The following is a 14,343-nucleotide window of genomic DNA, read 5'->3' as shown; positions in this document are numbered from 1 at the left end:
AGTTGTGCTGTGACAAGGTAGAGGTGGTATACAGTAGAGAGCCTTAATTAGTAAAAGACCAAGTGCATATTATAGCAAGAACTGCTCAAATAAGCAAAGAGAAATGACAGTCCATCATTACTTTAGGACACGAAGGTCAGTTAATACGGAAAATTTTAGGAAATTTCTTCAGTGCAGTCGCAAAAACCATCAAGCGCTATGATGAAACTGGCTCTCATGAGGACCGTCACAGTAAAGGAAGACCCAGAGTTACCTCTGCTGCAGAGGATAAGTTCATTAGAGTTAACTGCACCTCAGATTGCAGGCCAAATAAATGCTTCACAGAGTTCCAGTAACAGACACATGTCAACATCAACTGTTCAGAGGAGACTGTGTGAATCAGGCCTTCATGGTCGAACTGCTACAAAGAAACCTGAGCAATGTACATTAGACCAGTGGAAATCTGTCCTTTGGTCTAATGAGTCCAAATTTGAGATATTTGGTTCCAACCGCTGTGTCTTTGTGAGACGCAGAGTAGGTGAACGGATGATCTCTGCATGTGTGGTTCCCACCATGAAGCATGGAGGGGGAGGTGTGATGGTGCTTTGCTGGTGACATTGTCTGTGAATTATTTAGAATTCAAGGCACACTTAACCAGCATGGCTACCACAGCATTCTGCAGCGATACCCCATCCCATCTGGTTTGCACTTAGTGGGACTATCATTTGTTTTTCAACAGGAAAATTACCCAAAACACACCTCCATTCTGTGTAAGGGCTATTTGACCAAGGAGAGCTGCATCAGATGACCTGGCCTCCGCAATCACCCGACCTCAACCCAATTGAATTGGTTTGGGATGAGTTGAACAGCAGAGTGAATGAAAAGCAGCCAACTAGTGCTCAGCATATGTGGGAACTCCTTCAAGACTATTGGAAAAGCATTCCTCATGAAGCTGGTTGAGAGAATGCCAAGAGTGTGTAAAGCTGTTGTCAAGGCAAAAGGGTGACGACTTTGAATAATCAAAAATATATTTTGATTTGTTTAACACTTTTTTGGTTACTACATGATTCCATATGTGTTATTTCATAGTTTGATGTCCTCACTATTATTCTACAATGTAGAAAATAGTAAAAATAGAGAAAAACCCTTGAATGAGTAGGTGTGTCCAAACGTTGGACTGGTATTGTATATAATACATTTTTGGGGTTCCCCTTTTCCCATTTTGTATCACAAAGAGTAATGTATATACTATAGTTCAGTTGGCAGCGGTAATGCAACATATTAGATGCCAACCGCCGTTAAACCTCAGGAAGCGCCAGGGTGAGTTCTGTTCCATGACTCAAGACAGCTCTGCATGACTATACTCTGGGCTGGCGGCAACTACTTCACAGCAAGTGCCCATACACTGCTATTCAAATCATATCCCTGCCATTGTTCAACTCCTAATACAAACACTTGTGTTAGCTGCTTCCAGTGAGATAAGTCTGTAAGCATGTGCTTTCAAACAACTTACAGTGTCTGTACACCATCCACATTTCTCTGCCACCTGGATGCATTCCCCACATGATTGTGCATTGGCCTTGATGCAATCACTGCCCTCTGAAAGGAAGAAACAATACATATTTTTGTACAGCCACAACAATTTGCCAAGAGGCAGCATTCAGAAAATGTGCATTGCAAATGGCACCCTATTCCCTATATAGTGCACTACTTTGCTTTACTATGGTCAAAAAGTAGTGCAATACATTGTGAATAGGGTGCCATTTGGGACAGAGCTTTGTAACTACATTTTTCCTCTCTTCCTGGCTCAACATGGTATTTAAGTTCTTCCAATCTGTTCAATTGCGAGTCATGTTGCTGAAGCCAGGCAGCTGTAGGCAGTTTCTTCAATAGATGACATCATCCCATTAGGCCAACCTCTTCTACCACAATATCGTAATCTGAAGAATGTCTTCTTTTCATTGCTTTTTGATGCACAAAGTAGACTAATGTTTTAGGTGCATAACAAAAATGTAAAACGTAGCCCTAAAACAATATATGTGTGTAAGTCAAATAACCTTACCTTGCTGTGCACTGCAGAAACATAGGATTCCTAATAATGTTGCTATTGAAAGTAGCCTCAGATCCATCTGAAAGGAGACAAAACAGTGGTTGATTCAAACTACTGGACATGAATTTAGTGAAGCAAATCTCATATTGTATACCTGTCTTCAAACAGCATGAAAACAACCACTTAGGACCGTTCCAGTCGCTTCTCTCACACAGATAGCTTAGCAGGGACTGCAAGGACATTTTTCTTTGTTTCACTGGCCTACAGACTGCTTGATTAACAAACATGGTAAAACAAAAGTCACATGTTTTTAAGTGTGAGGACGTGTTGTACCGTGAAAACATCAGTCTCGGGAGACCAAGAGATTATACTCGGTTATATCATGAGGAGTTTTGAGAAGTGTGTAATGCATTCAGCACCACAGGAACAAAGAATGTTAGTTTATTGCATGGATAGACTGCTGTTTAAGCAAGCCAAAGGTAGTCAGAGAGTGGCAGCGACGTGAATATCTAGTCAGGTAATCTTTAGTTAAGGAGATCTACACCCCAGGGTCATAACAAAGTCAGTGCGTTTTCAGAAGCACTTTAAAGATATTGTCTAAGCTCGTGCCACTTAATCACATCACAAATAGGCCTGGCCACTAATGCAGCACTCCACCATTGGCACTGAACAAAAGACAGGAGAAGAAAAAGTCATCAACGGAATTCTGCATTTGAAAACACCTAGGAAACAGGCTTGATTATGGCTAACATTCCTATTGGACTATGTCTTTGCAGAACAGACCTAGGCTTTGTCCCAAATGGCAACAATATCCCATATAAAGTCCCCCATGGGCCCTGGTCAAAAGTAGTGCACTATGTAGGAAATAGGGTGCCATTTGGGACGCATCCCTAGAGCAGTCTAGGTCAACTCCCCATGAGGCTCAGATCGACCGTTGGAGAGAGGGGATATCTCTGGTGAAACAGAGCCCAGAGAACTAAAACATGCACGTTAACCTCTGCAATGATAACAGCAGATAGCACCACATATAGACCCATCCTTCTCATGTAGCCTAAACGAATCCACACTGGAGAGCATGCTAGAACTGGTATGCAGAATTTAGCAATAAGAAACAATTCCGCCAATTGAGCAACATTCTGTCAATGTTTTTATAGTTTAAACCATCTTGATGTGGATTGAGAGGGTAGCCTCTCCCCACAGGGGAGTATATATACTTGGGAATATGGCTAGATGGTACACTGTCCTTCTCTCAGCACATATCAAAGCTGCAGGCTAAAGTTAAATCTAAACTTGATTTCCTCTATCGTAATCGCTACTCTTTCACCTCAGCTGCCAAACTAACCCTGATTCAGATGACCATCCTACCCATGCTAGATCACGGAGACATCATTTATAGATCGGCAGGTAAGGGTGCTCTCGAGCGCCTATATGTTCTTTACCATTTGGCCATCAGATTTGCCACCAATGCTCCCGCCCGCTGGTTGATGCATATTTATAAAACTCTCCTAGGCCTCACTCCCCCCTATCTGAGATATCTATTGCAGCCCTCATCCTCCACATACAACACCCGTTCTGCCAGTCACATTCTGTTAAAGGTCCCCAAAGCACACACATCCCTGGGTCGCTCCTCTTTTCAGTTCACTGCAGCTAGCGACTGGTACGAGCTGTAACAAACACTAAAACTGGACAGTTTTATCTCAATCTCTTCATTCAAAGACTAAATCATGGACACTCTTACTGACAGTTGTGGCTGCTTTGTGTGATGTATTGTCTCTACCTTCTTGCCCTTTGTGCAGTTGTCTGTGCCCAATCATGTTTGTACCATGTTTTGTGCTGCTACCATGTGCTGATGCTATGTTGTGTTGCTACTAGGGTTGCAAAGGGTCGGAAATTTCCGGAAATTATCCATGGGAAGTTAAGCCTGGGAATTTGGAGAATTTAGCTTAAATTCATCCAAACAGTTAGCTTATAACAGTGAACCTTTTTTGTGGGATACACAAGGCAATTCTAGGTCTTGTGGCATATTTTGGTTAAACTATCCCCAATTCAATGGAATTACAACCCTCTGCATGCACAGTGCATTCTTCCATCACATGTACAGTACAGCTGATTCTCAAGATCTTGCACACTAATGAGATGCTATTGAGCCCACACTACTACACTGTCTGAGCCAAGGACTACATGCTTTCTGGTAAGTTTTGATTACAATACTGGGTGGGATGAATATATATAACATACATGATTTTTTGTTAACTAGTAAATAGTAGCCTACAGCAAAGTGTGTTTAAATCATTTCTAACTTGTTAACAACTTCTGCTAGTTAGTTTTTGCTACCATTTGCTTGAGCCTGCTAACTGAGGAGTGTTAATTCCCCTATTTCAATATATGTTTCATTTTAAAACATTTATCTTACAAAGTAGTTGTTTAATCTAATTGCTTAACTATTTATCTGTACATGGAATTGTATTTTATTTTTACTTGTTTTTTTCTCATCTTTACAGGAGAATGCCACGGGCACTATCAGATGTGTGGAGACATTTCACTGCAGTTAATGTTGAAGGAAAAGCTGTGTACATTTGCAAATACTGTGATAAAATCATATTTGAAGAATGCAACAAAGGTGCAGAATCATCTGGCCAAGTGTATAAAGTTCCCTCAGCGCTCACAACAAGCAACCTCTGACAAAATTCCCTCTACTTTTATTCAGGGTGAAAATGATGAATCAGACATCTTATCGATAGCAACAGCTCATGGTCCTCCTGGAATCAGAAGTTTTTTGACTCAATGGAGGAACGAAGTCAGAGAAATGCAGAATGTCTTGCTCGAGCTGTGTATGCAACTGGTTCACCTCTGATGCTCACAGACAATGTGCATCGGAAGAGATTTCTGAATGTTCTTCACCCAGCATACACCCCTCCAACCAGACATGATTTATCTACTCATTTTCTAGATGCAGAGTTCAACAGAGTTTAAGTGAAGGTCAAGCAAATCATAGAGAAAGCAGACTGTACTGCAATCATCTCTGATGGATGGTTGAATGTTCGTGGGCAAGGAATAATTAACTACATAATCTCCACCCCTCAACCAGTTTTCTACAAGAGCACAGACACAAGGGACAACAGACACACTGGTCTCTACATTGCAGATGAGCTGAAGGCAGTCATCAATGACCTTGGACCACAGAAGGTATTTGCACTGGTGACAGACAATGCTGCGAACATGAATGCTTGGTCTAAAGTAGAGGAGTCCTACCTTCACATCACAACCATTGGCTGTACTGCTCATGCATTGAATCTGCTGCTCAAGGACATCATGGCACTGAAAACAATGGATACACTCTACAAGAGAGCCAAGGAAATGGTTAGGTATGTGAAGGGTCATCAAGTTATAGCAGCAATCTACCTCACCAAGCAAAGTGAGAAGAATAAGAGCACCACATTGAAGCTGCCTAGCAACACCTATTGGGGTGGTGTTGTAATCATGTTTGACAATCTCCTGGAGGGGAAGGAGTCTCCCCAAGAAATGGCCATATCACAGTCTGGTGATATGGACAGCCCCTTCAAGAGGATCCTCCTGGATGATGCATTTTGGGAGAGAGTGGTAAGCAGCCTGAAACTCCTGAAACCTATAGTAGTAGCCATTGCACGGATTGAGGTAGACAATACCATCCTGTCTGATGTTCAGACTCTGCTTGCAGATGTAAGAGAAGAAATCCGTACTGCCCTGCCCACTTTACTGTTGCTCCAAGCAGAAGTAATTGCAGTTCTGAAATACATCAAAAAGCGTGAAGACTTCTGCCTGAAGCCCAAACACGCTGCAGCATACATGTTGGACCCCAAGTATGCTGGCAAGAGCATCCTGTCTGGTGCAGAGATCAACAAGGCCTATGGTGTCATCACTACCGTGTCTCGCCACCTTGGCCTGGATGAGGGCAAGGTTCTTGGCAGTCTGGCGAAGTACACTTTTAAAGCAAGGGCTTTGGGATGGAGATGCAATATGGCAGTCGTGCCAACAAATCTCATCAGCCACCTGCTGGAAGGGACTTTGTGGATCTGAGGCTCTTTCCCCTGTTGCCTCCATCATCCTCCAAATCCCACCCACTAGCCGCCTCAGAGCGCAACTGGTCCTTGTTTGGGAACACACACACCAAAGCACGTAACAGGCTGACCAATACAAGGGTTGGTGGCCATCCGGTCAAATTTGAGGCTTTTTGAGCCTGACAACGAGCTATCCCAACAAGGGTGGAAAGTGACAGTGAAGATGAGCCCTCAGAGTCTGATGTTCAAGTGGTGGACATTGAGGAGGTCCAAGGAGAAGACATGGAAGCCTGAGAGGAAGACAACCAAAGCTTTAGTTTCTAGACTATCATTTTACAGATGTATGTTGAAAACATTTTGGGAGATGCGATGGATCATTGGGGATCATTCAATATTCCCTTTCTTTAGTTGTTCAGTGAAATCATCCCATGTGAAGTCTACTCATTTAATTACATTTCAATTTGTAACTAAAATTGTTTTTTAAATTTCTATTGGAAGGATTTAATAATTTGCAATTATGTCTACTTATTAATTAAGTCCCCGCAGCAATGTTCCAACATCTAGAGGAAAGCCTTCCCAGAAGAGTGGAGGCTGTTTATAGCAGCAAAGGGGGGACCAACTCGAAGGGCAACTTACAAATCAACCGCCCCAGGTGTCCACTCATCCAAATACATCATATCAATTCATGAGATAGCCCACCACAAAGGCTGCGGCTGATGTGCTTTGTGGTGGGCTATCACATTAATTGATATGATGTATTTAGGTGAGCGGACACCTGGGGCGGTTGATATGTGAGTTGCTCTTCGTGCCTGCTCCCATACCCTATAATTTTGTATTCCTTTGTGACTCATTTGTAAACCGGAAAACCAGAAAATCTACATCCCTGATTGGCAGATGAGTGGCAACCCTGAATAGAAGAACCTCCTACTCATCTGTAGTTCTTTACAAATGCTGTTTTGAATTAAAAGACACACTGAAGAAGTCTGTAAAGTCGAAATGTCTCTGTATGACATCTCTGATGCAGTGAAATTAATTAAAAACATTGAATAATGAAGTGACAAAAACAGTCACTCCAAGCCCTTGGCAGCTACAATTTGCTTGAATTGTCATATTACTACCACTACTATTGTGAAAAAAACTAAAACCTCAAAGAATTTCAGGGAATTCTAGGTGATGTTTCTTTTACGTTGGAGCTGGTATGTTTTGCAACATGGTATGTTTTAAGAGCCTAATATTTATATTAGTGTGAATAAACTCTGGCGAATCATGGCTTTTTATGGTCAGGTTCAACAAGCGAAAGAGAACAATCCTTTACAGAAGGTCAGTGCAAAATATAAGGTCTACTGAAGACCTATGTTAGCAGGTAAAGAACGTCACAATAACATTCTGGTCATTCAGCAGACACTCTTATCCACAGTGACTTACAGTCAGTGTATTCAACTAAGGTAGGTAAGACAACCACAGCTCACTGCAATGAAAACCGTACTCAAAAGAAAAATCTACATTATATTACCACAGTCTACCACTGACCAGACAAATGGTTTTCTATGGTCTTAAACAGAGCCCAGAGAGGACACTAGAGGTAACTCAATCCTCTAAGCCAGTGGTCACCAACCTTTTCTGAGTCAACATCACTTTCGCAGTCAAAAAGCAAGCAGAGATCTTCTGCTCTGACTTTTTTAACATTACTTCATAAACAAAATTAATAACACAAACCTGTTTAGAGAGGGGGAGAAAGTACAAGACCTAACACCTATTCACTGAGTCAGTTGGTTGTGTTTATGGGATGTTTCATCTTAGTGCTAAGTGGTAGCTAAACAAGCTAACACTTTGATCTGGTGATGTAGCCACTTGAACCTGACTGTAACGAACAGAGACCACACCTGCATGGATTTTCTCACGGCCTCACTCACCTCGCTGTTACTTCTACGACGCTGGTTAACCACATGAAAATGTTATCGTCGATGGACCACCTTGGACTGCACGGTGCATACAAATAGGAAGGAGTACAAAATGAGTACATTTGATGGTATTCATTATGAAGATTAGCGTGTTAAATAAATGTGTACGTGCTTTTGAGTCTATAGATTATCTCAACACTTTTAATGCGTGAATGGTTGCTATGAATGATAACCACACAAAATATGTTTGCATCTTTAATTGTGCTGAGTTAGCAGTCTAAGTAAGGTGAACGGACACCCAATCCCCATTGCCTGTGTTACAGTCCACTCCCCGCTCCCTCTGTCCATTAGCTCTCCTAGCAGCAGGGCAGTGAATGAATCCATTTCCTTAATTAAACTGCTGTGCACGCTGTGCTCTCTTAACAGCACTGTGTGGATGGATCAGGAAGAGCATTCAGTTGTACCGGCGAGTACACGGGAATATTGAGGAAACCCAACCTAAACTGAGGAATTCCTTCTTAATCCAGTTCATTTGTATGTGGTACTGTTTAACAGGGGGCATCTATCGAGCTACTAGTCAGCAGGCTACTCAATCGTGTGAATGAGAGCTGCCTTCTTGAGATTATATGAGCTGTAATGCAGTGCTGATCAAGGATCAGGTCTCCCCCTGTTCATGAAATCTCATTCACTGTGATCAAAAAGGCTAAACTGATCCTAGATCATCGCTCCTACTCTGAGACGCTTGATACAAAAAGCCTCCTTTTAACACAAAACGTGTAACTGCTCTCAGAAATGGAGATGGGGGTGGGGGCTGATCTAGATCATACTCAGAGAATGAGACAATACATTCCAACTTAATAGGCCCTTGTTCCAGATCCAGACCTCGACCCATGAAACGCAGTATCCATGACTCATAAGAATTTCCCCCATGAAGAGTCTAGGACCACTCAATTCAGACAACACTGCCAGGCCTGGGGGTCTAGCTTGAAATGTGACTGGGAAATCTGAAAGGCATAGTCAGTCATCTGTTGAATCAGTCGGACAACTAAGGGGGGGGGGGGGGGGGGGGGGGTTCGTATGTGTCAAGCGTCTCAGAGTAGGAGTGCTGACTTAGGATACGTTTCGGCTTTTAGATCACAATGAAGACCATTACATGGCAGGGGAGGACCTGATCCTAGATCAGCACTCCTACTTTGAGATGCTTCATATAGTAATAGGTCTATGACCCCATGACTACAGTATGATATTATCTGGACACTCCTAGTCTAGCGTCCCAAATGGTACCCTTCTCCCTTATAGTGCGCTACTTTTGACCAGAGCCCTAGTGCATTACTTTTTAAGTAGTGTGCTATAAAGGGAATAGGGGGCCATTTGGGACACTGTCCTAGGCCAGCCCAGTGATAATGGCGCTGTTAAGTCATAACAATGTAACTAGGGGAAGTGACTGATTGGGTCAGCCCAACAACACCACTTCTTCTCTGTGTGCTATTAACAAGCCTCCGAAGTCACTGAACCTCTGTGTGTGTGTGTGTGTGTGTGTGCAAAATCAAATACAAGAGGGGGTTCACTCCTTGACTCCTGTCCTTAAGACAATGTAAATACTATGTTATTAAACATTCTAGTTCTATCTACCAGACAGGATCTCCTAATCAAAGACCGTCATTTTACCCCACCTACTCTGACTAAGGCCTTTTAACAAGGCCACTTTAGTCCTTAAAACAAGAACTTAGCTGTGTGCTGTCTGTGCCACGCTTGCTATCAGGATTGGTGGCAGTGCTTTCTTACACAGCAGCTGAAACAAATCATTCTGCGCCTCGAATTTGGTTGGAGCTGAACGCCATGCAATCGGTGCATCGATAATCTCTTCCCAAATATTTTGCAATCTACAGTGCATTCGTAAAGTATTCAGACCGTTCACTTTTTCCACATTTTGTTACGTTTCAGCCTTATTCTAAAATGGATTTAATTGTTTTTTCCCCTCATCAATCTACACACAACAATCCATAACGACCAAGCAAAAACAGTTTTTTATACATTTTTGGACATTTATAACAATTAAAAACTGAAATATCACATTTACATAAGTATTCAGACCCTTTAATAGTTTGTTGAAGCACCTTTGGCAGCGATTACAGCCTCGAGTCTTCTTGGGTATGACGCTACAAGCTTGTTCAATCTTGGTTTCATCAGACCAGAGAATATTGTTTCTCATGGTCTGAGAGTCCTTTAGGTGCCTTTTTTGGCAAACTCCAAGCGGGCTGTCATGTGTCTTCACTGAGGGGTAGCTTCTGTCTGGCCACTCTACCATAAGTGCGTGATTGGTGGAGTGCTGCAGAGATGGTTGTCCTCCTGGAAGGTTCTCCCATCTCCACAGAGGAACACTGGAGCTCTGTCAGAGAACATCAGGTTCTTGGTCACCTCCCTGACCAAGGCCCTTCTCCCCCGATTGCTCCATTTGGCCGAGCGCCCAGCTCTAGGAAGAGTCTTAGTGATTCCAAACTTCTTCTATTTAAGAATGATGGAGGTCAGTGTGCTCTTGGGGTCCTTCAATGCTGCAAAAAAACTGTTGGTACCCTTCCCCAGATCTGTGCCTCGACACAATCCTGTCACCGAACTCTACGGACAATTCCTTCGACCTCATGGCTTGGTTTTTGCTCTGACATGGACTGTCAACTGTGGGACCTTATATAGACTGGTGTGTGCATTTCCAAACCATGTCCAATCATTTGAATTTACCAATCAAGTTGTAGAAACATCTCAAGGATGATCAATGGAAACAGGATGCACTTGAGCTCAATTTTGAGTCTCATAGCAAAGGGTCTGAATACGTATGTAAATAAGGCACTGCATCTCAGTGCTAGAGGCGTCACTACAGACCCTGGTTCGATTCAAGGCTGTATCACAACTGGCCGTGATTGGGAGTCCCATAAGGCGGCGCACAATTGGCCCAGCCTCGTCTGGGTTTGGCCAGGGTAGGCCGTCATTGTAAATAAGAATTTGTTGCAGCTGACTTGCCTAGTTAAATAAAGGTTAAATAATAAAAAATAAAAATTATAATATTTATAATATATATATATGTCACGCCCTGACTATAGAGAACCATTGTTTCTCTATGGTGTAGTAGGTCAGGGCGTGACTAGAGGGTATTCTAGTTTATTCTTTATATGTTGTGTTCTATTTTATTTTTTCTATGTTGGTGTTTTGTATGATTCCCAATTAGAGGCAGCTGGTAATCGTTGTCTCTAATTGGGGATCATATTTAAGTAGCTATTTTTCCCACCTGTGTTTGTGGGATATTATTTTGTAATTGTGCATGTGCACCACGTAGTCACGTTCCGTTGTTCGTTTATTTGATTTATTTCTTTTTGGCATACTTTTCACTTTGGAATAAATATGTGGAACTCAATATCCGCTGCGCCTTGGTCCCATTCTTACGACAACCGTGACAATATACACAGTGGGGCAAAAAAGTATTTAGTCAGCCACCAATTGTGCAAGTTCTCCCACTTAAAAAGATGAAAGAGCCCTGTAATTTTCATAATAGGTACACTTCAACTATGACAGACAAAATGAGAAAAAAAAATCCAGAAAATCACATTGTAGGATTTTTAATTAATTTATTTGCAAATTATGGTGGAAAATAAGTATTTGGTCAATAACAAAAGTTTATCTCAATACTTTGTTATATACCCTTTGTTGGCAATGACAGAGGTCAAACATTTTCTGTAAGTCTTCACAAGGTTTTCACACACTGTTGCTGGTATTTTGGCCCATTCCTCCATGCAGATCTCCTCTAGAGCAGTGATGTTTTGGGGCTGTTGCTGGGCAACACAGACTTTCAACTCCCTCCAAAGATTTTCCATGGGGTTGAGATCTGGAGACTGGCTAGGCCACTCCAGGACCTTGAAATGCTTCTTACGAAGCCACTCCTTCGTTGCCCGGGCGGTGTGTTTGGGATCATTGTCATGCTGAAAGACCCAGCCACGTTTCATCTTCAATGCCCTTGCTGATGGAAGGAGGTTTTCACTCAAAATCTCACGATACATGGCCCCATTCATTCTTTCCTTGACACGGATCAGTCGTCCTGGTCCCTTTGCAGAAAAACAGCCCCAGAGCATGACGTTTCCACCCCCATGCTTCACAGTAGGTATGGTGTTCTTTGGATGCAACTCAGCATTCTTTGTCCTCCAAACACGACGAGTTGAGTTTTTACCAAAAAGTTCTATTTTGGTTTTATCTGACCATATGACATTCTCCCAATCTTCTTCTGGATCATCCAAATGCTCTCTCGCAAACTTCAGACGGGCCTGGACATGTACTGGCTTAAGCAGGGGGACACGTCTGGTACTGCAGGATTTGAGTCCCTGGCGGCGTAGTGTGTTACTGATGGTAGGCTTTGTTACTTTGGTCCCAGCTCTCTGCAGGTCATTCACTAGGTCCCCCCGTGTGGTTCTGGGATTTTTGCTCACCGTTCTTGTGATCATTTTGACCCCACGGGGTGAGATCTTGCGTGGAGCCCCAGATCGAGGGAGATTATCAGTGGTCTTGTATGTCTTCCATTTCCTAATAATTGCTCCCACAGTTGATTTCTTCAACCTAAGCTGCTTACCTATTGCAGATTCAGTCTTCCCAGCCTGGTGCAGGTCTACAATTTTGTTTCTGGTGTCCTTTGACAGCTCTTTGGTCTTGGCCATAGTGGAGTTTGGAGTGTGACTGTTTGAGGTTGTGGACAGGTGTCTTTTATACTGATAACACGTTCAAACAGGTGCCATTAATACAGGTAACGAGTGGAGGACAGAGGAGCCTCTTAAAGAAGAAGTTACAGGTCTGTGAGAGCCAGAAATCTTGCTTGTTTGTAGGTGACCAAATACTTATTTTCCACCATAATTTGCAAATAAATTCATTAAAAATCCTACAATGTCATTTAATGGATTTTTTTTTTCATTTTGTCTGTCATTATTGAAGTGTACCTATGATGAAAATTACAGGCCTCTCTCATCTTTTTAAGTGGGAGAACTTGCACAATTGGTGGCTGACTAAATACTTTTTTGCCCCACTGTATATCAATGAGTGCTGTGAGACACTCCCATGCAAAAGTCTAGCTCAATGAAACAACCTGCCATTTAAGCATCTGTGCGATTACATTAGAAATCTATGTATACTGTACATAAACTAACACATATTGATTGACACGGTACATTTTAGGCTACCCCAGGGAGACACACTCGAAGTATGGCCACTCCGGAGCCCAATATAGGCTGTAACAATTCTTGATACAATATATCCCCTTCAAAATCACCAAATTACATCATGTAATAGGGCCTAGATTTAAGAGTAGACTAACCTAACTAACTTTCAGCCTCTGAAACATGTCAAAGAAAACTTAATTTATGGTAGGAAGGAAGGAAGGCCTACGCTGTTATAGAAAGTAGCCAACAGACAGTAGAATACAATGGGGGACAAACAAATACAAAGTATACCAACCAAAATGCGTCAAATTGCCATTAATTGCCTACGGCTGGACAATATAGGAACGTCAATGTAGGCCTATTTAATACGAGAGAATTTACAAAGTTAATCGGTTTCGCGTAGCCCTGTCCGACTGCCGCTATCCCCACCCAAAGTTACCCAGCCCATTCCCCATCCCCTTTGTCGAATCTCTTGGATATTTCAGTAGCGTACATTTTTGACATAGCCTTCATAGACCTACATGCTGGATAATCATTTTAGAAAATAACGTACATCATCTTACCTTGACTCGTGTTTTCTAATATATATATATATATGTTTTTATAATATCAGAGCTGCATTTGAGGCAAAGTATTCCGTGCGCTTTTTCTAGATAAAAAAAACTTAACTCGCGGAGGGGTCCCTACTCCATAGACTACTCTTTTCACGGAAGAAAATACCCCAAGTATCAGTGATGTTGCCAATCCGTAAATAATAATTGCCTCGTACAAAATAGCAAAACGTCGAGGAAAAACGGAATGTAAAAATTATAACTAGGGGCAGGAGTCCAGCTAGCCCGAACAGTTACAATATGTCAAAGGCGAAATATTTTTCCCTTCAGCAGAGTGGACAATGAATTTCGGGCACCTCTTATTATCTAGAACCTCCCACACAGGACATGCCGACTGTACTTGGAGCGCAATGAAGCAAGCTCACAGACAGACCAGTGAACCTTCCTGTGAGTAGGCAAAGTAAAACTACTTAATTATATGAGAAACTGTACTTTGTTCAAAGATGTTGAGGTGTTGCAGGGCACATCCTTTATTAGAAGTTATATTTGCTGTGATATGGATGGTTCAACAATGATTCAATATGAAAAACACATATTATAAACATGTTTGGAAGGTTCTACCTACTGATAAGAGCT

General features: G+C 42.2%; 1 protein-coding gene across 1 annotated transcript in view; it reads right to left on the bottom strand.

Moving 5' to 3' along the window:
* The window catches only part of LOC120020400 (integrin beta-1-like), a 33,563-nt gene extending 19,511 nt beyond the window's left edge, over nt 1-14,052 (bottom strand). The window contains exons 1-3 of the mRNA XM_038964030.1: nt 13,720-14,052; nt 2,042-2,108; nt 1,493-1,578 (exon numbers count right to left, since the gene is read on the bottom strand). Of these exons, the coding sequence (XP_038819958.1) occupies nt 1,493-1,578; nt 2,042-2,108 (153 nt within the window). The 5' untranslated portion in view covers nt 13,720-14,052. The remainder of the gene's footprint in view (nt 1-1,492; nt 1,579-2,041; nt 2,109-13,719) is intronic.
* Nucleotides 14,053-14,343: the final 291 nt, after the last annotated feature.

Source organism: Salvelinus namaycush, chromosome 25, assembly GCF_016432855.1.
Source record: "Salvelinus namaycush isolate Seneca chromosome 25, SaNama_1.0, whole genome shotgun sequence".
NCBI lineage: Eukaryota > Metazoa > Chordata > Actinopteri > Salmoniformes > Salmonidae > Salvelinus > Salvelinus namaycush.
Note: the sequence above shows the minus strand (reverse complement) of the source record. Positions and strands in the feature narration are given on the sequence as shown.